Source organism: Delphinapterus leucas, chromosome 9, assembly GCF_059928025.1.
Source record: "Delphinapterus leucas isolate spDelLeu-1000000601 "Yukka" chromosome 9, BTC_Dleu_Yukka2, whole genome shotgun sequence".
NCBI lineage: Eukaryota > Metazoa > Chordata > Mammalia > Artiodactyla > Monodontidae > Delphinapterus > Delphinapterus leucas.
Genome location: NC_143137.1, coordinates 53,940,328 through 53,965,611, shown reverse-complemented (window position 1 = coordinate 53,965,611; position 25,284 = coordinate 53,940,328). Strand labels below are relative to the sequence as shown.

The 25,284-nt window shown below is 39.5% G+C and overlaps 1 protein-coding gene across 1 annotated transcript in view; it reads right to left on the bottom strand.

Annotated features, from left to right (window-relative positions):
* The window catches only part of CFAP69 (cilia and flagella associated protein 69), a 68,898-nt gene extending 53,355 nt beyond the window's left edge, over positions 1-15,543 (bottom strand). The window contains exon 1 of the mRNA XM_022585264.2: positions 14,761-15,543. Within this exon, the coding sequence (XP_022440972.1) occupies positions 14,761-14,880 (120 nt within the window). The 5' untranslated portion in view covers positions 14,881-15,543. The remainder of the gene's footprint in view (positions 1-14,760) is intronic.
* Between the last annotated feature and the right edge of the window lie 9,741 nt (positions 15,544-25,284).

Genomic DNA, 25,284 nt, shown 5'->3' with positions numbered 1-25,284 from the left:
TCTTCTGCCCACTTTATGATGGGGTTGTTTGTTTTTTTGATATTGAGCTGCATGTGTTGTTTATATATTTTGGAGATTAATCCCTTGTCAGTTGCTTTGTTTGAAAATATTTTCTCCCATTCTAAGGGTTGTTTTTTCATTTTGTTTATCATTTCCTTTGCTGTGCAAAAGCTTGTAAGTTTAATTAGGTCCTATTTGTTTATTGTTCTTTTTATTTTCATTACTCTAGGCAGTGGATTGAGAAAGATCTTGCTGTGATTTATGTCAAAGAGTGCTCTGCCTATGTTTTCCTCTAAGAGTTTTATAGTATCCGGCCCACTCCATCTTAATGATTTATTCAGTTCTCATTTCTCACTCAGTTTTGAAGGTTTCCTGCTGTTTGTTCTCCCCGCCTCTAGTCTTGCACCCTTACGGTTCTACCCTCTGATCAGAACAATAAAACTCAAATCTGAACACAACACATCTAAATCACTCAATGACTCTCCACTAATGCCTTTCACCCCCTCCTGTTTTCATTATGTTGTTACAATCCTATCTGTCTCCTTAGTTAACCTCCCCAGGTCCTTCAAGACACAGTTCAGGTGTCACCTCCCCAAGGGAGGAAAAAGGATACAACAAATGTCCCCCCTGAGTACTCCCATAGCACTTTGAATGTATATCCATCACAGTTCCCATCACCTTATTCTAAAATGGTTTACATCCTTATCCCCTATCCCAAAGTTTACTTTGAGGGAAGACTTTTGTTTTCTGGCATCCCCAGCACCAAACACTGGGTGTAACATATATAAGTTATTTGTAGGTAAATGGGGAAGGAAATAGAAGGTGTTATCCAAAGTTTAAGTACTTATGATAGTACAGAAATGTCAAAACTCTAAATGCAGTTTTGGCTATATTTATCTTGGGGATTAATGCTTTGCTGCATGGTGTTTTCTTTCATTCAAATGTTATATCAATACTGCTCACTCCTATTAGAAGGGTTAAGCTATCCCAGTCTCTTTTGTTTCCTTCTTCCCATCTCTCCTGCTTTCATACTTATTTCTACTTTAAAATAACTGTTTGAAAAGATGATGTAATAAAAAATATTCAAAAAGAAAAAAATCTTATTATCATCAAAATACATTTTTATTATTTTCTGCTTTATATATGTATTTTAATATTTTATTTTCTGTTTTTGTTTACATGTATAAATACATTACATAATTTCACTTAGTGTTAACACTATTGTATATTCTGATTTTTAAATCTATAATACATACCGTTCCATATTTCTACATAGTCACCTTTCTACACAGTCATTATTCCATTGCCTCTTGAGGGCCAGAATTTCCTTTCCTTTCACAATTACAAACTCACATGTTCTGATCTCAAGAAATGTCTTTTAAAACCAATTTTCAGTTAAGCATTCTAACATTAAGTCTGCAGAATAAGTATCTGAGTGAGTTTATTTACTCAATATGATTTTTACTTCAAAAATTAACAATCAAAAAGGATTTAGTCCCATAATTGCTGGGTGGGTGACTTGCAGACTGGAGAACATTTATACCACAGAAGTCCACCCACTGGAGTGAAGGTTCTGAGCCCCCACGTCAGGCTTCCCAAGCTGGGGGTCTGGCAATGGGAGGAGGAATTCCTAGAGAATCAGACTTTGAAGCCTAGTGGGAATTGACTGCAGGACTTCAACAGAACTGGAGGAAAAAGAGACTCCACTCTTGGAGGGCACAGACAAAGGTATTGTGCGCATCGGGACCCAGGGGAAGGAGCAGTGACCCCAGAGGAGACTGAACCAGACCTACCTGCTAGTGTCAGAGGGTCTCCTGCAGAGGCAGGGGGTGGCTGTGGCTCACCGTGGGGACAAGGACACTTGCAGCAGAAGTTCTGGGAAGTACTCCTTGGCCTGAGCCCTCCCAGAGTCTGTCATTAGCCCCACAAAAGAGCCCAGGTAGGCTCCAGTGTTGGGTTGCCTCAGGCCAAACAATGAACAGAGAGGGAACCCAGCCCCACCCATCAACAGTCAAGTGGATTAAAGTTTTACTGAGCTCTGCCCACCAGAGCAACAGTCAACTCTACCCACCACCAGTCCCTCCCATCAGGAAACTTACACAAGCCTCTTAGATAGCCTCATCCACCAGAGGGCAGACAGCAGAAGCAAGAAGAACTACAATCCTGCAGCCTGCGGAACAAAAACCACATTCACAGAAAGGTAGACAATATGAAAAGGCTGAGAGCTATGTACCAGATGAAGGAACAAGATAAACCCCAGAAAAACAACTAAATGAAGTAGAGACAGGCAACATTCCAGAAAAAGAATTCAGAATAATGATAGTGAAGATGATCCAGGACCTCGGAAAAAGAATGGAGGCAAAGATCGAGAAGATGCAAGAAATGTTTAAAAAAGACTTAGAAGAATTAAATAACAAACAAACAGAGATAATACAATAACTGAAATGAAAACTACACTAGAAGGAACCAATAGCAGAATAACTGAGGCAGAAGAACAGATAAGTGACCTGGAAGACAGAATGGTGGAATTCACTGCTGCGGAACAGAATAAAGAAAAAAGAATGAAAAGAAATGAAGACAGCCTAAGAGAACTCTGGGACAACATTAAACACAACAACATCCGCATTATAGGGGTCCCAGAAGGAGAAGAGAGAGAGAAAGGACCCGAGAAAATATTTGAAGAGATTATAGTCGAAAACTTCCCTAACACGGGAAAGGAAATAGCCACCCAAGTCTAGGAAGCGCAGCGAGTCCCATACAGGATAAACCCAAGGAGAAACATGCCGAGACACATAGTAATCAAACTGGCAAAAATTAAAGACAGAGAAAAATTATTGAAAGCAGCAAGGGAAAAATGACAAATAACATACAAGGGAACTCCCATAAGGTGAACAGCTGATTTCTCAGCAGAAACTGTACAAGCCAGAACAGAGTGGCATGATATACTTAAAGTGATGAAAGGGAAGAACCTACAACCAAGATTACTCTACCCGGCAAGGATCTCATTCAGATTCGTTGGAGAAATCAAAAGCTTTACAGAAAAGCAAAAGCTAAGAGAATTCAGCATCACCAAGCCAGCTCTACAACAAATGCTAAAGGAACTTCTCTAAGTGGGAAACACAAGAAAAGGAAATGACCTACAAAAACAAACCCAAAACAATTAAGAAAATGGTCATAGGAACATACATATTGATAATTACCTTAAACGTGAATGGATTAAATGCCCCAAACAAAAGACACAGGCTTGCTGAATGGATACAAAAACAAGACCCATTGCAGGGCAGAAGTTGAGACACAGATGTACAGAACAGACGTATGGACACCAAGGGGGGAAAATTGCTGTGGAGTGGGGATGGTGGTGAGCTGAATTGGGTGATTGGGATTGACATGTATACACTGATGTGTATAAAACTGATGACTAATAAGAACCTGCAGTATAAACAAACAAACAAACAAAACAACTAATACTAAACTTTCATTGGGTTATTTGCATGGAAATATGTTAATATAAATGTTTCAGACATTACATGAAATTTTTAAAAATCTTATATGTTCTGGTATAATGTTATAAGTCATAATTCTAATTATTACTTTAAAATGTATATCTCAGAAATAAATAAATTTCCTTGTCAATTGCATTATTATGAACTTTCATCAAATCTTTAACTGTGGTCATTTTTAAGTCTTTTGTCATTTACAGACAGTTCTGGGTGTACTCTGATGCTTTCACAAAAATGTTCCTATAAAAGGGTTTCATCTTCAAGGAATTCATGGAAAAGACTGACAAGTACAGGTTTCTGGTAACTGACTGTACTGCTGAACTGAATGAATAAGCATTTTCAGAACTCTAATGGAAAACTGATGAACTCATAAAAGTGCTAACAAAAGATAAAGATGAAAAAAAATAATTACATGGTACTGAGTAAACTGATGAGGATGATTATAATTTTTGTGACTTTCTGTTTGAATAAAAAAAAAAATCCCACAAGGACTCAGAGGCAAAAAATATACAAATCAATTTTCACTGCAAAGTAAAGGAGCTGTTACAGTGGAGTATTACTGGACTGAATGTCAATATTATGACATAGTATGAGTGTGTTTTGTGTTTGGTAATTGCAATCACTGTTGCTTTTGTTGTGGTCATCCATTTACAATGCTTGGTGTCAGTCTAGTTATCTCTTGTAAAAAATAAAATACAGTGTGTGTGTGAAAAAATAATTAATTAATTAACCCTACTAAAAAAAAAACCAAGACCCATATATTTGCTGTCTACAAGAGAGCCACTTCAGACCTAGGGACACATAGAGACTGAAAGTGAGGGGATGGAAAAAGATATTCCATGCAAATGGAAATCAAAAAAAAGCTGGAGTAGCTATACTCATATCAGATAAAATAGACTTTAAAATAAAGATTGTTACAAGAGACAAGGAAGAACACTACATAATGATCAAGGGATCAATCCAAGAAGATATAACAATTATAAATATATATGCACCCAACATAGGAGCATCTCAATACATAAGGCAACTGTTAACAGCTGTAAAAGAGGAAATCGACAGTAACACAATAATAGTGGGGGATTTTAACACCTCACTTACAACAATGGACAGATCACCAAAATGAAAATAAATAAGGAAACACAAGCTTTAAATGACACAATAGACCAGATAGATTTAATTGATATTTATAGGACACTCCATCCAAAAACAGCAGATTACACTTTCTTCTCAAGTGCGCACGGAACATACTAGAGGATAGATCACATCTTGGGTCACAAATCAAGCCTCAGTAAATTTAAGAAAATTGAAATCATATCAAGCATCTTTTCTGACCACAACGCTATGAAATTAGAAATGAATTACAGGGAAAAAAACACAAACACATGGAGGCTAAACAATATGTTACTAAATAGCCAAGAGATCACTGAAGAAATCAAAGAGGAAATCAAAAAATACCTAGAGACAAATGACAATGAAAACATGATGATCCAAAACCTGTGGGATGCAGCAAAAGCAGTTCTAACAGGGAAGTTTATAGCTATACAAGCCTACGTCAAGAAATAAGAAAAATCTCAAATAAACAATCTAACCTTACACCTAAACGAACTAGAGAAAGAAGAACAAACAAAACCCAAAGTTAGCAGAAGGAAAGAAATCATAAAGATCAGAGCAGAAATAAATGAAATAGAGACAAAGAAAATAATAGCAAAGATCAATAAAACTAAAAGCTGGTTCTTTGAGGAGATAAACAAAATTGATAAACCATTAGCCAGACTCATCAGGAAAAACAGGTAGAGGACTCAAATCAATAAAATTAGAAATGAAAAAGGAGAAGTTACAACAGATACTGCAGAAATACAAAGCATCCTAAGAGACTACTACAAGCAACTCTATGCCAATAAAATGGAAAACCTGGAAGAAATGAACAAATCTTAGAAAGGTATAACCTTCCAAGACTGAACCAGGAAGAAATAGAAAATATGAACAGAGCAATCACAAGTAATGAAATTGAAACTGTGATTAAAAATCTTCCAACAAACAAAAGTCCAGGACCAGATGGCTTCACAGGTGAATTCTACCAAACATTTGGAGAAGAGCTAACACCCATCCTTCTCAAACTCTTCCAAAAAATTGCAGAGGAAGGAACACTCTCAAACTCATTCTATGAGGCCACCATCACCCTGATACCAAAACCAGACAAAGATACTACAAAAAAAGAAAATTACAGACCAATATCACCAATGAATATAGATGAAAAAATCCTCAACAAAATACTAGCAAACAGAATCCAACAACACATTAAAAGGATCATACACCACGATAAAGTAGGATTTATCCCAGGGATGCAAGGATTCTTCAATATATGCAAATCAATCAATATGATACACCATATTAACAAATTGAAGAATAAAAACCATAAGATCATCTCAATAGATGCAGAAAAAGCTTTTGACAAAATTAAACACCAATTTATGATAAAAACTCTCCAGAAAGTGGGCATAGAGGGAATCTACGTCAACATAATAAAGGCCATATACGACAAATCCACAGCAAACATCATTCTCAATGGTGAAAAACTGAAAGCATTTCCTCTAAGATCAGGAGTGAGACAAGGATGTCCACTCTCACCACTATTATTCAACAAAGTTTTGGAAGTCCTAGCCACAGCAATCAGAGAAGAAAAAGAAAGAAAAGGAATCCAAATTGGAAAAGAAGAAGTAAAACTGTCACTGTTTGCAGATGACATGATACTATACATAGAGAATACTAAAGATGCCACCAGAAAACTACTAGAGCAAATCAATGTATTTGGTAAAGTTGCAGGATACAAAATTAATGCACAGGAATCTCTTACATATACACTAATGATGAAAAATCTGAAAGAGAAATTAAGGAAACACTCCCATTTACCATTACAACAAAAAGAATAAAATACCTAGGAATAAACCTACCTAGGGAGACAAAAGACCTGTATGCAGAAAGCTATAAGACACTGATGAAAGAAGTTAAAGAGGATACCAACAGATGGAGAGATATACCATGTTCTTGGATTGGAAGAATCAATATTGTGAAAATGACTATACTCCCCAAAGCACTCTACAGATTTAATGCAATCCCTATCAAATTACCAATGGCATTTTTTACGGAACTAGAACAAATAACCTTAAAATTTGTATAGAGACACAAAAGACCCCGAATAGCCAAAGCAATCTTGAGGGGAAAAAACGGAGCTGGAGGAATCAGACTCCGTGACTTCAGACTATACTAGATAGCTACAGTAATCAAGACAAAATGGTAGTGGCACAAAAATAGAAACACAGATCAACGGAACAAGATAGAAAGCCCAGAGAGAAACCCACACACCTATGGTCAACTAATCTATGACAAAGGAGGCAAAGATATACAATGGAGAAAAGACAGTCTCTTCAATAAGTGGTGCTGGATAAACTGGAGAGCTACATGTAAAAGAATGAAATTAGAACACTCCCTAACACCATACACAAAAATAAACTCAAAATGGATTCAAGACCTAAATGTAAGACTGGACACTATAAAAGCCTTAGAGGAAAACGTAGGAAGAACACTCTTTTACATAAACCACAGCAAGATCTTTTTTGATCCACCTCCTAGAGTAATGGAAATAAAAACAAAAATAAACAAATGGGACCTAATGAAACTTCAAAGCTTTTGCACAGCAAAGGAAACCATAAACAAGACGAAACAACAACCCTCAGAATGGGAGAAAATATTTGCAAATGAATCAACGGACAAAGGATTAATCTCCAAAATATATAAACAGCTCCTGCAGCTCAATATTAAAAAAACAACAACCCAGGGCTTCCCTGGTGGCGCAGTGGTTGAGAGTCCGCCTGCCGATGCAGGGGACACTGGTTCATGTCCCAGTCCGGGAAGATCCCACATGCCGCAGAGCGGCTAGGCCCATGAGCCATGGCCGCTGAGCCTGCACGACTGGAGCCTGTGCTCCGCAACGGGAGAGGCCACAACAGTGAGAGGCCCACGTACTGAAAAAAAAAAAAACAAAAAAAAAACAGCCCAATCCAAAAATGGGCAGAAAACCTAAATAGACATTTCTCCAAAGAAGACATACAGATGGCCAAGAAGCACATGAAAAGCTGCTCAACATCACTAATTATTAGAGAAATGCAAATCAAAACTACAATGAGGTATCACCTCACACCAGTTAGAATGGGCATCATCAGAAAATCTAAAAACAATAAATGCTGGAGAGGGTGTGGAGAAAAGGTAACCCTCCTGCACTGTTGGTGGGAATGTAAATTGATACAGCCACTATGGAGAACAGTATGGAGGTTCCTTAAAAAACTAAAAATAGAATTACCATATGACCCAGCAATCCCACTACTGGGCATATATCCAGAGAAAACCATAATTCAAAAAGACACATGCACCCCAATGTTCATTGTACCACTATTTACAATAGCCAGGTCATGGAAGCAACCTAAATGCCCATCGACAGACAAATGAATAAAGAAGTTGTGGTACATATATACAATGGAATATTACTCAGCCATAAAAAGGAACGAAGTTGAGTCATTTGTTGAGATGTGGATGGATCTAGAGACTGTCATACAGAGTGAAGTAAGTCAGAAAGAGAAAAACAAATATTGTACATTAACACATGTATGTGGAACCTAGAAAAATGGTACAGATAAACTGGTTTGCAGGGCAGAAGTTGAGACACAGATGTAGAGAACAAATGTATGGACGCCAAGTGGGGAAAACCGTGGGGGGGGTGGGGATGGTGGTGTGCTGAACTGGGTGATTGGGATTGACATGTATACACTGATGTGTATAAAATTGATGACTAATAAGAACCTGCTGTATAAAAAAAAGAAAAAAAAGGATTTACTATATACTTATTTATCCTTGGTATTATGATTACCATTAAAATTGTTACACCTTACTATTAAATTGTTTAAATTATTAAATTTACTGTTACAAAGTTTTTTGATAAATAGAATTTTGCCTTTTAAGGTTTGGGGATTTAACAGTGCCATCTGCCACTACCTCAGTTGTCCTTTTTCTTCCTGTGTTCTCAGAGAAATAAATATATATAGTGAACTTTTATTTTCTGATTTTCTGCAATATTGGCTTTGAGGGTTGTAAAAGATATTGAAATGTCAGAGCAAAAATTTTTTTTTAATACCTGTATGTATTTTCAGAATTTTTTCCCCCAAATGAGCAGGTATAACTTTTCCAAGAAAGAGTGTATAAAGATTAAAGCATAGATTTATCTTGTTTTATCTCTAAATTTATCTTATATTACTACTTCATGTTACCCTGTGTTTTACTTGCATGGCACATATTATATTTTTAAGGTTTCTCCCTCTCTCCCTCCCTCCCTTAGCCTTTTCCTCCTTCTATAAATAGTTATAAGCAGCTTCGACATTTCAGAAACTGTGCTAGGTGTGGGGAACGCATTGCCCTGACTTCAGGTACCTATCAATCTGGCTGAGAGGTGTGCTCTGGAACTAAATAGATGGGGACAGAATGGTATGGGGAGGAGGGATGGGAATGGGAATGGGATGGGAATCTGGGACAGCTCCTGGAAGAAGTAATCTTCAAGCAGAGGTGAGACTGAGTAGGATTTGCGAGATGAATTGAAGGTTTGAGAAATGGAGCAAAGGAAGTAGCACGTGTGAAGGCCTGGAGACAAGAGAAAACATGGCATTTACAGGACTGGTGAGACATTCAGTAGGTTGGAGAAGATAGTTCAGAGGATAGTAGCTACAGATGATGCTGATAAGGTAAGTAGAGGTCAAATCATGAATAATAAAGATGACAATAACAATAATAGTGATAGGTAAAACTTATTAGACAAAGTCTATTTCTAGGTACAGCTGTAAGCACTAAATGAATTTACTAACTGAATTCTGAGGTAGATACTATTATTAACCCCATTTTACAGAGGGCCTTGTATACTATGCTAATGATCACCAGAAGCTATTGAATGGTTTGAGAGACTGGATATAAAAACAGACAAAGGCCAGACTATATCTAGCAACAGAACTCTGTCCTACAACCTCTGTAGCAACCAACCTGGGGAGTCAAACCACAACTTCTGCAGCAACTGGCTCAGAAAAGTCAGTATCTGGTCAATGATTGTCAGATTCCCTATTTTTTTTACCCCAATTTGTCTCTCAGGGGCAACCAGAAAAAGACAAGTATACTTCCCAAATCAATCACACAGGTTGCCTTGCTTCTAGCTAGCTCACTTCCAGCTTCCCCAAGGCAACAGCCTCCAACCAGAGCAATATAGAAGCCTCCCTTTTATTCACTGTAAAGCTCCCTTGCCTGCCTTGGGAGTCTCTGCTAAATGTAAGCAATGCTGGCAGATTCTCTTTCTATAGCAAGCTCTGAACAGCAAGCCCCTGTTCGTTCTCACTAGGGTGGTCTTCATTGATTTCCACAGGTTTTAACCAGAGGAAGGTAACAATAAAAAAGATAATTCTGTCTGCTGAGACTGAACTGGAAAGATCTAGACTGGAGGTGGGAGACCAGTCTATGACTTCAGGCCTTGACTAAGGCAGTGGCAATCGGGATACACAATGAATGGAATGAAAAGCATCAAGGAGGCAGAATCAGCAGGACCTTATGAGTGATTTGATTTGGTGGGAAAGAGAAGGAAAAGGTAAGGAGGACGGACAGGCTTGAGGAATTACATAAGTGGTTGGCACCATTTGCTGAGACAGGGATGCTGGAGGGAGAAGCTTGTGTTGAGGCTGGAGATGAGTTAAATTTGGGGCAGAGATTTCTAAGTCACAGGCTTAAAGTAATAATTGGAACAGTCTGGGTAAATGAGATCACACAGGCAGGGTGTAGAAGAGAGAACATACGGATGTAAAAATAAAAATAATTGCTGTTATTATCATCATAAGATGTTTATGGAGAAATTGTAAAAACATTTAACAAAACCTTTTAAGATCAAAAGCTTAATAAACTGCTTTGAAGAAAACTAGACCTCCACTTACGTCAAGTTATAGAATGAACTTATTTTCCCACTTTACCAAGGAACATTTCAAAGGGGGAAAAGTCCTGCTCCTTTGATACTTAGTTATAGGGAAAGGATCTAACATTTATTGTGGTCCATTAATGTGTCTGGTACTTTATATCTTAATTAATCCTCAAATATACCATATGAAGATAGATTATCCCTGTTGTTGAAACTGAGGCCCTGATATCTAACTTGTTAAGGTCACATAGCTAGTAGATGGGCTAGCAGGGCTGTCTGATGCAGAAACACTGGTTCTTTGCACCTTCATTCTCTGCCTGACTTCTCAGCTGACCACAGAGGCTACTTCTAGCAATTACTCCAAAGCAGGGGTAGGCAATTTAAGGACACAGTCCATGGCAGTATTACAGATAGTGGCAGGATATGACATCAACTAGCAGATTGTGCAGGTTCTCAGAGGGAAAGTAAATTTGGGCAAGGAAGCTCAGCCATGATACTATGCAAGTGAAAACAAAAAACTAATCGCAATCATATTTATTCTACAAATATTACTGTGTGCCTCCATTGTGTCATTGTTCTAAGTGCTGAAGATATGGTATTGAATAAACACAAAAAATCTCCTGCTTTTATAAAGAATTGATATGCTTTGGGGGAGACAATAAGTTATACAGTGTATTGCAAGATAATGCTCTGGAGAAACGGGGGTAGAAAGTGCTAGGATGCTTAAGTGGTGGTCGGCAAAAGACTCACAGAGTGGGTAAAATTTCAGCAGTCTTGAAGGAGGTAAGGGAACAAGCCATGGATAAGAAGGGGAAAACTTCCAGGCAGTGGGCATAGCAAGTGCAGAGGCCCTTAGGCAGGGTATACCTGGCATGGTTGAGGATATGCTAGGAGGCCAGTGTGGCTGGAACACAGAAGGCTTTATCAGCTACTAATGAGGACTTAAATTTCTACTCTGAACTCAGAGTTGAGAGGGGAGGGACACGCAAGTATTAAGATATATGTTCTACACTTAAGGAGAGGGAGAGACAAAACAAGACAAATGAAATAGTAACAAACATAAAACAACTGATAATTAGGTGAGAAACTCAGACCAAGGACTACACCCATTTATGAGAAGAAGGTCTGTGAGAGTGAAAATGAATGGGAAGTATGTCCTATTGGGGGTTACTTTATGGTGGAGAGGTAGGATCTGAAGGTAGGGTAAGATTTAAATTCAGGAAAGAGGGGAGGGCATTCATTCAATACATATTTAATATCCCCTCCTGTGTACCAGGTGTTGTGCTGGGTGCTACTGGGGGATAATAGGGGACACTACAGAAAAAAACAACAGAGAAGGTTTCTGCCCTCATGGAGGTGGCACTAAGCAGAGTACATGGTACAGATAAAGTACCGACTATACACTGGGAAACCTCGCAAACAGGACAAGAAGTGGACCTGAGGCACTTTGAGGATGGCAAACCCCTTAGATACCATCTAGTTCAGTGGTTCTGAGGCTAAAAATCACTTAAAGGATTATGATTAAGTAAATCTAGGGAAGGACCCAGCTATGTACAGGTTTTTTTTTAAAAGCTCCTCAGATGACTGTAATGGTCACCCAAGTTTGGGGAACACTCATCTAGTACAGGCTTGTTTTACAGAAAAGGGAACAGGTTTAGAGAGTTGAGTGATCTGGTCAATGTAATGATATTAAGTGAGGGAAGCAATAAGGAGCTACTGCAGAAGCCTGAAAGAAAGAACAGGCGGGACTCAGAGGTAGCAAGGAGGATGGTAATGTGGTGTTTATGGAGAATGGAGTGAAAAGAGAGGAAGAGGTGAGACCCAAAGGATGTGACATTAATCCAGGATTGACTGAGGCATTGTGGTGACAGGAAAGGAGAACAAGTAGTTCTCTTAAAGCCCCATTTGGTACCATATCATCTGACCTGGCAGGGGGAGGGTTGGAATTTTTATTGTTGTTGTTATTGTTTACTTTGTTTTATAATCTGAGTCCATGTAAAACCATCTCCTATGGCTTTCCAGGAGTTAGCTGCTGTGAAACTGTCACACTGTACATACCATACTGCAGCTATGATACACTAAGTGTTGCTACTCTGAGTGGAAAATGGAGTCCTTCAACCACTAGCAATGGCATCACCTGAAAACCTGTTAGAAAAGCAGAATCCAGGGCTCCACCCAGACCTACAGAATTAGAATCTATATCGTTTAATAGGTTCCCCAGGTGCTCCAAATGCACATTAAATTTTGAATAATCACTACTCCAAAGGGCTTCTGATTCTTTATAATAAGAGGAACAACATTAAAATAAATAGGAGATATATAAAGGGTGAACAATTTGTGATTTCTCAAGCATATGATGAAGCTGGCTTAATGGATTGAGGTAGACTCCACAGTCTCACCTTTAGCTACTAGGATATACTGTACTGTCACTGCAGGAAGAGGAGGAGGCTGCAAATATGGACAGGTTTGAAAAGATTGGAAACATTTAGAGTTCCAAGGCAGAGGTCTATAAAGGTTATCATTTTAAGTGGCAAAGAGCACTAGATTCCACTCCCAGTAAAGAAACTGAGTAACTCTCGGTTAACTTCTCATGGCCTTAGGGTCCTCATTTGTAAAAACAACCACAAACAAAACCCAGGAAGGCTTAGAGACCATTTCTCCCAGCTCTAAGATGTCTTTATTCGATTTCCTTTCTTTTGGTAGAAACTGCCTTTTTCTTCAGTACTATAAAAAATGTTAATATCCCTAGAAGCAGTTATTAACAGGGTAGGAACTTTAATGAATACAAACTGATTTCTTCCTGGAGGAGAAACCTAGGCCCTGTAAGAAGAGGCAGTAATGAAAGAGGAAAAGAAAGGGAAAGGGAAGGGAGAAAATAAACACACATATTCTTGTTTTGCATTATTTGATACATTGTGGACTGTTTTGGCAACAGCCTGTTAAAAGTATTTCCCCTTTTTTCTTCTTCTTTTTAGCCCACTCTTGCCTGCCTCCTATAACCTTGAGACCCCATCCCTTCTTTTTTTTTAATACCAAGTAAAGGAAGAATGACAGCCATCAGATACCAAATTCACCTACTTCAGTTTTGCCCCATGCCTGGGAGAACAGCAGTAGTGTTGAGCCCCCTTGCAGCCTTGGGAGTGAAGGGACAGCTGTTGTTCCTCAAAATCATCTGCACCTGGACTGGAATACTTCCACAAACCCGATTAGGTAAATTCCCCTAACACCTGCTCCTCCTCATGCAGAAGTGTTTTTTCTCTGTGGGTTGAATGTCTGGCCATCTTCAGAGAGTGCAACCCTACTCCCACCATAGAAGAGGTCCCCAGTCAACTAGCCTCTCCTAAGGAACTCTCCAAGCCTCCAGGATGTGGACGCAGGAGACAAGGTTCCTGACGCAGCCTGAGACTTGTGAAGCCTCAGCAGGAATTCCCATAGTAGCCGCACACCATCAGCGTGAGGAGGTAAGGCAAATTTCCTCCATAGAATTCACGTTAATTTAAGGCTTGATCATGGATCTCTGGGGAAGAGCAATGGAACCCTAGTAGGAAACAAACGCCTTGGAATTTCTAAACACCCTCGCTATGAGTGGAGATCCAAGTCAGGGTTCTGAAGTGAAATTTCTCAACAGAAATTCGAAAGAACTAGTTTTGTAAGACAAAGAGTAAACTAAAAACCAAATACAAGCACAATAAATCAATTCTATTAGATCCCAATTCTCTCCGACGCACTTCTAACCAGCTTCCAATTTCATATAAAAATGTTGCTAAATTTCTAATTTTAATAGTATTTCCCTCCCCTCCAGGTGCAGGTTTTGGTAGCAGCAAATTTAAACACGGGAGGATTTACCCCTATATCAAGAACATCACACGATAACAGCGATCTACATATAAAAGCCCAGTGCAAACAAAGGGGTCATCAAATCCAAGTTTTCGCTAAGAATGTTTCCCTCCCTCTCAGGTGCTTCGTGGGGTCACACTTTTCGAAGAAAAGCCGCCAAACCTTGCCTACTCAGTTTACTGGGACGCTCCGGGAGGACCTCGAGACACGAGTCCCCAAACAGGTTGGTCGACGACAGCCAACTCCCCTCGCAGGCGGCGCAGTTCTCAAAGGGATCAGCTTTGAGCTTGGAACCACAGTCCCCCGGGCTCCCCTGGTTTCCCCTCAGGCCCCCGTTTCCTCCCTTGCTGCCCCCAGGCATCATCTCCGCCCCCAGATCTCAACCCCCGCCCCCGCCTTCACACCCTCCAAAGCACAGACACCTGGTCATACCTGCGCTTCCTCGTCCTCCGTCACCACCCCGACTACCGGGATTTGGCGAGGGCTGCTGAACTTGATCGTGCTGCCGCGTGCCCGGGCCTGGGCCGTCGCCGCAGCCTCCGCTGTAGACATGGCTGTGCGGCGGAGTGAGGGGTGGGGGGTGTCCTCCTGTCCTACATTGTGCCCGCAGCCGCGAGACTGCAAGAGGCCCCGCCACCGAGAAGTGAAAGCCTCCTGAGAGCCACTAGAGTCGCGAAAGGTCCTGGGGGTCCGGCCGTGGACTCGGCCACCGCGACGCCACCCGCATCCCGCGGAGGCAGCCCACCGGCGTACCTAGCAGCCTGCTTGCTGGCAGGTTGTTAACAAGCCAATGCGTTGCTAGGGGCGGGGCCAGAGGCTGCTGAAGCGCCAGCACCTACGGAAGCCCGAGGATCCAAACTACCCCAAACCCTTATCTGAACCTCTAAACTTGGAGGGGCTGGGTTTGCTTGCGTACCAGAGGAAAGCGGGGGAAGACCTCGGTATGTAACAGTGGAGTGTTACCTTGGCGACATGTGCGTCTCAGTCTTTGTAGTTTGCGCTGGGCCTCCTTGAAACAAGCATGGGCGGGTGGAGGGATGAGGGATGGATGTGGGATGCAGGAATGATGGATGATGAACTGATAATGTTGGAAGCTGAAGCAGTTTATCTCACCCCGGAGAAGTGACTAGTGTCACCTACATTCCCCAGCCTTTTACCTCTTCTGTACTTTAGTGGTTCTCCCAGACAATTAAATAACCACCAAGGCATTGTACACAATGTTAGAAGGCTTTCGAGTCAAATTATTGAATCTAGAGCAAGTAAACCCCTGGAAGACCCATTTTTCTCATAATTTTTTCACTTTTCTCATCAATAGGATTGCCATGAGAGGACAGAATGAAATGATAGTTTTGTAAAGTGGTACTTGGCACATAATAAGCAAGATGATCTGAATGACATTTCTGGCCCTACAAATAAAAAGAAATGGAAAACCTAGATTGGGCTTGGCAGCACTTGATGTGAATCACAGCCAAAGAAACCAACTTTCTTTGAAAGAGTACTGAGCACTTCCAATCCCTATTTACTCAATTCTATTCATTCTTCGGCTTTCCTCAACTGCCCTAACTGAGGTCACAACACTTGTGGTAAAATTTCGTGGACACTTTCTTGTCCTCGTTTTGGTGTACTTGTCTGTAGTATTTTACACTGTTGACCACTCACGCTTTCTTGAAACTCCCTAGCTCGGACTTCAGCATTCTTTTTGTTTTTGTTTTTTTATCTTTACAACTACTCATTGGTGCTTTTAGAGCTCCTCTCAGGCCTTACACCTAGAAGTGGTTCAGTAGGTCTAAGGTTGCTATTAACCCGAGAAAGTGCAACGGGTGTGTCAAGTGTATTATTAACATAACCTTAATTGTTGTTGTACATTCCAAGTATACTACATCAAGAGGAGACTGAAACCACTTGGATAAACACAGTGGAATCCTGTGACAACAGCACCCAAGCCTAAGATGGTGGTGGGAAAGCTGATAATCTGATGATTTGCTATCCTTTGTGTGCTCATCTGGCATCTCAAGATGAGGAAGGACAAAGAGGAGGGATTGCCAAGGAAAATTTCCCACTTAAAGTGGAGCTTGCCTAGGAGATATCAACTGACTTTTGTGATTCAGCATAGTAGACTGAAGCTGATAAGGGTCCATAAATCTCAATGGCCCTGAGAAGTCAGACTCTCCTCACTGGACTTGACTGAAGACATTTCCCTAACGAATGAACAATAGGATTTTTGTTTTATTTTAACCAACTGTGTACCGACCTATAGATTCATTCTGTCCCATATCCAGAGCACGAGTTTCCCATCCTTAATTAGCACTACTCCCATGAACTCCCCCTTTCTAGCACTTAAAAACTTTTGACTTTTCCCCATCAGTGAAATTCTTCATAGAATGGGTTCCCTTACCAGGAAGTTAATAGATCTAACTTTGTAATTTTTATCAGCTCTAATGGTTTTTGTTTTATCTTTTGACAGGTGAAAAGCAGCCAGAATGGAAGTCCTCACACACCCCACACTCAAGCCATCTGGACTGAATTACTTGCAGTTTTTCACAGGTGCCAAACTTCCTCCTGCATTACCTTTGCATATGTTGTACATGTGACTGTCTTCTGATGTCTAACTCCTTATAAGACTCAGCTCCTGTGACCTTTTCTAGGAAACCTTCTTTACATGCTCTGCTATGTTAGGTGCCACTTTGTCTGTCATTCTGGCTTTGTACTGACTGCATATTTGACCGGTATTTACTGGCTCAGCAGACTTCCTACTAGACTGAGATTTTTTTAAAGCAAGAAGAGTCACATACCCAGGTTTACATCCCAAGCCCTCAGCATAGTGTCTAGAGTAGTGTTTCTCAAAACTTAGTATGCACCAGAATCATCTGGAAAGCTAATTAAAAGACTCCTGAGCCCTACCTTCAGAGTCTGCTTCAGTAAGTCCGGGTGGGGTTCATGGGTTTGCATTTACAGTTGACCCTGGAAGAGTACAGGTTTGAACTGCAGGGGTCCACTTATACGCAGATTTTTTTTCAATAAATACAGACTACAGTCCCACACAATCTGGTGGGTTTAATCCGTGGATATGGAACCTTGGATACAGAGGGCCAACTGTAATGTTACACCTGGACTTTTGACCGAGCCAGGGTCGACACCCCAACCCCACGTTGTTCATGGGTCAGCGTATAACGAGTTCCTGAGTGATGTTGGTGCTTCTGGTCTGGCAACCTGGGACCTCCTGGTCTAGATCCTTCTAGGTACTCAATAAACATTCATTAAAGATTTCAAGGATTACTTTTTTATTTGGTTTGAAACCAAATTAAAGCATTTCATAAGTTTACCCAGAGTAAGGTACACACTAAGTCCTTGCTACTCAGAGTGAGGTCCTTGAACTACCTACACAGCTATTACATAGGGACTTGTTAGGAACACGGAAGTTCTGGCCCTGTGCTGGACCTACTAAATCAGAATCTCCATTTTAACAAGATTCCCAGGTAATTAGTATACATGTTAAAAGTTGAGAAGCACTGCTGTGCTGTGTGTTGTATATTTTCATTAGTATTGTTTTGGCAGTCGCTGTAAAATTGGCTTTTTTTTTTTTTAACATCTTTATTGGAGTATAATTGCTTTACAATGGTGTGTTAGTTTCCGCTTTACAACAAAATGAATCAGCTATATATATACATATGTTCCCATATCTCTTCCCTCTTGCGTCTCCCTCCCTCCCACCCTCCCTATCCCACCCCTCCAGGCGGTCACAAAGCACGGAGCTGATCTCCCTGGCTATGCGGCTGATTCCCACCAGCTATCTACCTTACTTTTCCATTTGTGAATTTTCCATGTCCTTTGTTTTCTTACTGATGATAATGTTGAGTGTATTTGTTTTTCTTCTTGTTAAATGCACCAAGCTTAAGCTTTTAAAAAGCTTTACCTGTTTAAATTAGCTAATGGATTTAGGTTTAATCATTATTCATTGATCCTTCTTTGCTATCGATTTTTGAAGGCTATAAGTTAAGAGCACAAGAGACATTATGACACCAGAACACAGAAGGAGGTAGGGGTAAAATGGCTAACTATTGAATTGGTAAATTATTTCAGCAAAAATATAAATTAATAGTAGAGAAATGTATGAGAGATGAATTATACACAGAGAATAGAAATGCTTCAATCTGGTAACAGTTCAGCAGAATTTAACATTTCTGTTAAATTACAAATTACAATTTCTTAAAAGCTGTTGTAGACTTAAAGATTAACTACAAGTTTTAGTAATTTATTAACCTCTGCACCACTTTGTTACTTCTAAAAGTAACAAAGAAAACTAAATATATTTTTAACATAAATGTTAAGAAATAATATTCTTCTTCTGATTTTTTTTCCTGATACTTGTTTGCACCCTGCCTAATTAGCAATATTTAGTAAAATTATAATTATTCATTAGCATGAATTAAGAATGTTTCTAATTACTATTTTAGATTATATATGAATTTGGTAGTTGCTAACCTAATGCCAGGTGTCCTAAATGTTCAAGCAAATGTTATTCCTTTCTGAGTCAGAGTAATTTGTTTTAAACAGAAAAAGTTTATAGCACATGTGAAATGTAATTATAGTCTTACTAGGTTGGATGTAGGGGAATTATGTAACAGAAGAAATACATAAAAGCTGGAATTTAATCTACTTTAGTTTTTTAAAATATCTTTGAGGTTGATTGTTGCAGAAACAATGCATAAAAAAGAAACAAAAGTAATTACCTCTTACTAACAGAATCATTAATGTAAATCTGATAATAAGTACCTGGAACAGAAAACAAAAGAACAGCCACCCCTGAAGTCAACCATTCTACTAAAAAAGTGTACTAATAATCCAAGTTGCAAGTTATTATTTATTTTTAACATCTTTATTGGGGTATAATTTCTTTACAATGGTGTGTTAGTTTCTGCTTTATAACAAAGTGAATCAGTTATACATATACATATGTCCCCATATCTCTTCCCTCTTGCATCTCCCTCCCTCCCACCCTCCCTATCCCACCCCTCTAGGTGGTCACAAAGCACTGAGCTGATCTCCCTGTGCTATGTGGCTGCTTCCCACTAGCTATCTATTTTACGTTTGGTAGTGTATATATGTCCATGCCACTCTCTCACTTTCTGCAAGTGATTTTGAAATAGGAAGCTGCAGGAGCTATTCATGTTTAGTGGAGCAACTACATAAATGGTAATAAATAAGATTAATTTAAAAAGAGCGACTTTTATCTGATCAAAGCTTCAGTTTCATAACATAGTTCCAGTTCATAGTTCCATGAACTGAAAATGTTCTTGAGCTTTTAGAACTAAAAACTATTTATTGTGTTTCCATGGTGGGTTGTTATAGTGAAGTACCCCCAGGAGAGAACTGTCTTTATTGTGGAGCAGGACTAATCAGACAAGCTTATTCCAGTGACATTAATTATTCAAGTTCTGTAATTAACTTGACTTGTTTTGATTCCATGAACCGTGTTTTAGTTTTTGAAGGCTGTGGGAACAAATACCACAAACTGGGTGGCTTATGTAACAGAAATTTTATTTCCTCACAGTCTGGAAGCTAGAAGTCCAAGATCAAGGTGTCCAAGATTGGTTTCATTCTGAGACCTCTCTCCTTGGCTTCTCCCTTTGTCATCACATGGTCTTCCCTCTGTGTCTTAATCTCCTCTTCTTATAAGGATACCAGTCATGTTGGATTAGGGCCCACCTCTATGACCCCATTTTACCTTAATTACCTCTTTAAAGGCCCTTTCTCAAAGCTCTCAGCCAGTCTGGATTTTGAGTCTGCAGGGCCCTGTGCCTGACTTTGTGAAAACCATCATTTATTTCATGTTTTATTTTCCAGTTGAAGAATCCACTACCAAAATTACTATGCTAGCCTAGGTTTCCTAGAGCCTGCCACAAACAACAAGAAACATTCACCTGCTGCCAGTTCATTGGGGGGCACTATTTCTGGGAAGCAGAAGGGAGGAAAAGATGGAAGTGAGGCAGGCAGTGGAGGAGGGTGTACAAATATAGGTGTTACTGAGCTGCCATAGCTTTTCAACAAGAGTGGTTAATTGCTCAGTCTTTTAGGATATTTTCATGGATTATTGCACTTTGGAACAGCCTATCTTGGGGAGATGAAGGGAGAAGAATTTATCTACCAGCTCCCTCTTGTGCTGCATCTCTTCAGTCAAAATTCACCCTCCAGGGCTTCCCTGGTGGCGCAGTGGTTGAGAGTCCGCCTGCCGATGCAGAGGACACGGGTTCGTGCCCCGGTCCGGGAAGATCCCACATGCCGCAGAGCGGCTGGACCTGTGAGCCATGGCCGCTGAGCCTGCGCGTCTGGAGCCTGTGCTCCGCAACGGGAGAAGCCACAACAGTGAGAGGCCCGTGTACCGCAAAAAAAAAAAAAAAAAAAAATTCACCCGCCAAGTAGGGTTGCCAGATTTAGAGGGGGAAAAAAAAGTCCCATGCAATATTTGTAACAGAATTATACTAAAAATGTTATTTGCTGTTTCTCTGCAATTCGAATTTGATTGAGTATCCTGTATTTTACCTGAACCCTACTCTCAGGACATTAACACCCACGCACTTCCAGGCAGCTGCAGGGGGAGCCATAGCCTCCACAGATCCCGTGCTCAGGCACAAAGGTCAGTTTCTTTTCCTCAGTACAGCAATGTGGCAGGGGTGATGGTGGCGGCAGTGGCAGCAACAGCAGCGGCTCCACTCTGGGACCACAGGGCAGCTCCAGGCCACTGGCCAGGAGGAAAAGCAAGACGTTGAGACAGTGATGGGGAGGGGCATGTGCAGGAGGATGCAGGTATGGCTGCATGGATGTGGGGTGATAAATAACATAATTTTCTGTAAAAATGAGGCAACATTCATTAAACTATCTCGTTAGTGTCGGTAGGACCATGTTGCACAAGACACTAGGAATATAGTCGTAAGACAGAGTTCCTGCTATCAGGAACTTACAGAATATAGCTTGAATATTGTGTTCAGTCCTGGTTTAAAGATCTTAATAGGGCTTCCCTGGTGGCGCAGTGGTTAAGAATCCACCTGCCAGAATGGCAATCATCAAAAAATCTAGAAACAATAAATGCTGGAGAGGGTGTGGAGAAAAGGGAACACTCTTGCACTGCTGGTGGGAATGTGAATTGGTACAGCCACTATGGAGAAGAGTATGGAGGTTCCTTAAAAAACTAAAAATAGAACTACCATATGACCCAGCAATCCCACTACTGGGCATATACCCTGAGAAAACCATAATTCAAAAAGACACATGCACCCCAATGTTCATTGTAGCACTATTTACAATAGCCAGGTCACGGAAGCAACCTAAATGTCCATCATCGGATGAATGGATAAAGAAGATGTGGCACATATATACAATGGAATATTACTCAGCCATAAAAAGAAACGAAATTGAGCTATTTGTAATGAGGTGGATGGACCTAGAGTCTGTCATACAGAGTGAAGTAAGTCAGAAAGAGAAAGACAAATACCATATGCTAACACATATATATGGAATTAAAAAAAAATGTCATGAAGAACCTAGGGGTAAGACAGGAATAAAGACACAGACCTACTAGAGAATGGACTTGAGGATATGGGGAGGGGGAAGGGTAAGCTGTGACAAAGCAAGAGAGTGGCATGGACATATATACACTACCAAACGTAAAATAGATAGCTAGTGGGAAGCAACTGCATAGCACAGGGAGATCAGCTCGGTGCTCTGTGACCACCTAGAGGGGTGGGATAGGGAGGGTGGGATAGGGAGGGTGGGAGGGAGGGAGACGCAAGAGGGAAGAGATATGGGAACATATGTATATGTATAATTGATTCACTTTGTTATAAAGCAGAAACTAACACACCATTGTAAAGCAATTATACTCCAATAAAGATGTAAAAAAATAAAATAAAATAAAATGTATTAAATCTGTAAAAAAAAAAAAAAAGAATCCACCTGCCAATGCAGGGGACACGGGTTCCAGCCCTGGTCTGGGAAGATCCCACATGCTGCAGAGCAACGAAGCCTGGCGCCACAACTACTGAGCCTGCACTTTAGAGCCTGCGAGCCACAACTACTGAGCCCATGTGCCACAACTACTGAAGCCTGCGCGCCTAGAGCCCATGCTCCACAACAAAAGAAGCCACCACAATGAGAAGCCTGCACACCACAACAAAGAGTAGCCCCCGCTCGCCGCAATCAGAGAAAGCCCGCACACAGCGATGAAGACCCAACACAGCCAAAATTAAAATAAAATTAATTAATTAAAACAAAAGATACTTAATAAATGCTAGTGAAATGAAATACTTTTAAGAATACCATCTCATTAGATGGATGTTTTTCTAAATGTCTACTTTGGCAAAAACAAACAAAATTCCCCCCAAACCCAAAACGGTTACATGCAATTGCTTTCTGGATGCTTCTGAAAAGAAACAGAAAAGTATTAGATGGCTTCCACCAAATACTGGAATTATTATTCAGTAAAAAAGAAAAATCCATTTATATATAACATTTCAAAAAAGAAGTTAAATCACATTAAACAGTACTTTTTTATTTAGATGTTTATAAGGCAGATCTATGAGAATGATATAAAAACATGGCATAAAATTTGATAATGATATTTTACAGATTACAGAGTTTTAGCAAATATCTATTACACAGTTATAAAGAAGACAGTATTTTCCAAGCAGATATAAAATACCTAATGAAAGGTCAAGGCAGGAAAATGAGTATAATTAATTAACAATGGAAAATCAATTCTAATGTGAATTGCACATTATCCTTTAAAAACTTTTAAAGGTAAGAATTATTGCAATCTAGTTGATTCAAACAGTGTTAAACGGCATGTGATAAAGAACTGAAGGCCGGAATGGATTAGTTTTGATTTCATAAAAAGAAACCCAAATTTACAATGGCTTAAATACAGGAAAAGGCAGTTGAAGTAGTGAAGTAGTCAAGATCTTTTTAGTTTCTAACATGTCGTCCTTAGGCCTTGGTCTACTTAGATATTTGCAAGGGCTCCTGTTATATCACAGTTCGGCAGGAAGATGGAGGAATAAGATAAAGGAACACATGCTGCTTTTCTTTGAAGAGACTTCCAAGAAGTCACTCATTTGTACCCTTACATCTCGCTGGCCAACACTCAGTCACACAGGAACACCTAATGGCAAGTGCAGTTGAGGAATGTAATGCGCAACAGCTTTTTTTTTTTTTTGGCAACAGCTTTTAAAGTAGGGTAACTAGACATTGAGAGACAACTTCCAGTCCCCATTCAGGCTGGATATCTGTAAAGCTATGAAAGACCTTTAAAGAAAATCCTAAGAGAATCTTCCTTGGAGGTGGTAATTTGGAAATCATAAAGAAAGAACCTGCATTGGTAATTTAATTTAGCCCATCTAGCCATTAGGAGAATCCAAATAGTCTGCCCTAATTTTGGATGACTGTATGTTGTTAATCCAATGATTTGGAAAGTTAAAAAAAATCTGAGTACAGTAGTCTGCAACCCCCTTATCCACAGGCGGTATGTTTCAAGACCCCCCAGTGGATGCCTGAAACCAGAGATAGTACCAAACCCTATATATACATACATATGTTTTTTTCCTATACATACGTATCTGTGACAAAGTTTAATTTATAAATTAGGCACAGTAAGAGACTAACAACAATAACTAATAATAAAATAGAAAAATTATAACAATATACTGTAGTAAAAGTTATGTGAATGTGGTCTCGCTCTCAAAATATCTTATTGTACAGATTTAATGCCTTTTCCATCTTAATTAAGCACTTGTCACACACTGTGGCTGTAACTTTTGCAGCATGAGGTCCAACGCAAAACTAGCTTGAATTTCTTTTTCCTTCTTCATAATTTCATGGATAGAAGAATCTTTCTTACCATAAATCTTAGCAACCTCAGCATACAATTTTTTTTTCTTATTAAGTCAAAAACTTTCACCTTTTCATTTAGAGGAAGCACTTTACAGCTTCTCTTTGGCATATCTGAATTGCTAGCATCACTACTCTTGTACTTTGCGACCATTATTAGGTAAAATAAGGGTTACAAGCACTGTGATACCACAACAGTCGATCTGATAACCAAGACTGCTACTAAGTGACTAAGGGAAAGGATACACTGAACAGAGGGATAATTCACCTCTCGGGTGGGTGGGATGGAGCAGGAATGCCCGAGATTTTACCAAGCTACTCAGAATGGCACACAATTTAAAAGTTATTCATTGTTTATTTTTGGAATTTTCCATTTAATATTTTCAGACCATGGCTGATTCTGAGTAACTGAAATCACAGAAAATGAAACTATGGTAAGGGGGGGACTACTGTGTGTACATGTGTTAAGCTGAACTAAATGTTTTTTGGTATCATATAGACAGAATCTCTGAATATTAGCACTTTATAGTTTTCTTGCACTTAAAAAAAACTGAAGAACCTATTCATCCCTATAAAATTCACTGTTCAAAGGTATGAACAAATCGTGTTTCCACTAAAATTATTACAGTGTCATTTGGAGCAATTACATATACTCATTTAGAGCAATTACATATACTGAAGATGTATCAGAATTTGCTTTACTGACTTATGAACAGCTGAGGGTGGAGCAGCTCATTTTCATGACAACACATCGCAAATATAAATCTTAACACTAGACTCAGGTTATTATGCTATGTGTGCTTTAAGTCATGAATTTACAAAATAATTTCAACACGACATTTTAGGCTGTTTAAATACTTATTTCAAAACAGAGATTTTATAGACTGACACAGTTTCAGTGTTCATAATACTCCTAAAGAAATATTTATAAGTTACATTGATGGTACTTTATTTAAAACATCACATAAGAATCTTTAACTTTCACAAATAAAACTTTTTTGGAGGGGAAACCTCTCTGTACAGAATTTATTATGAAATAATTTAATGGCAAAAGGCAATTAAAAAGAATTAAGATTT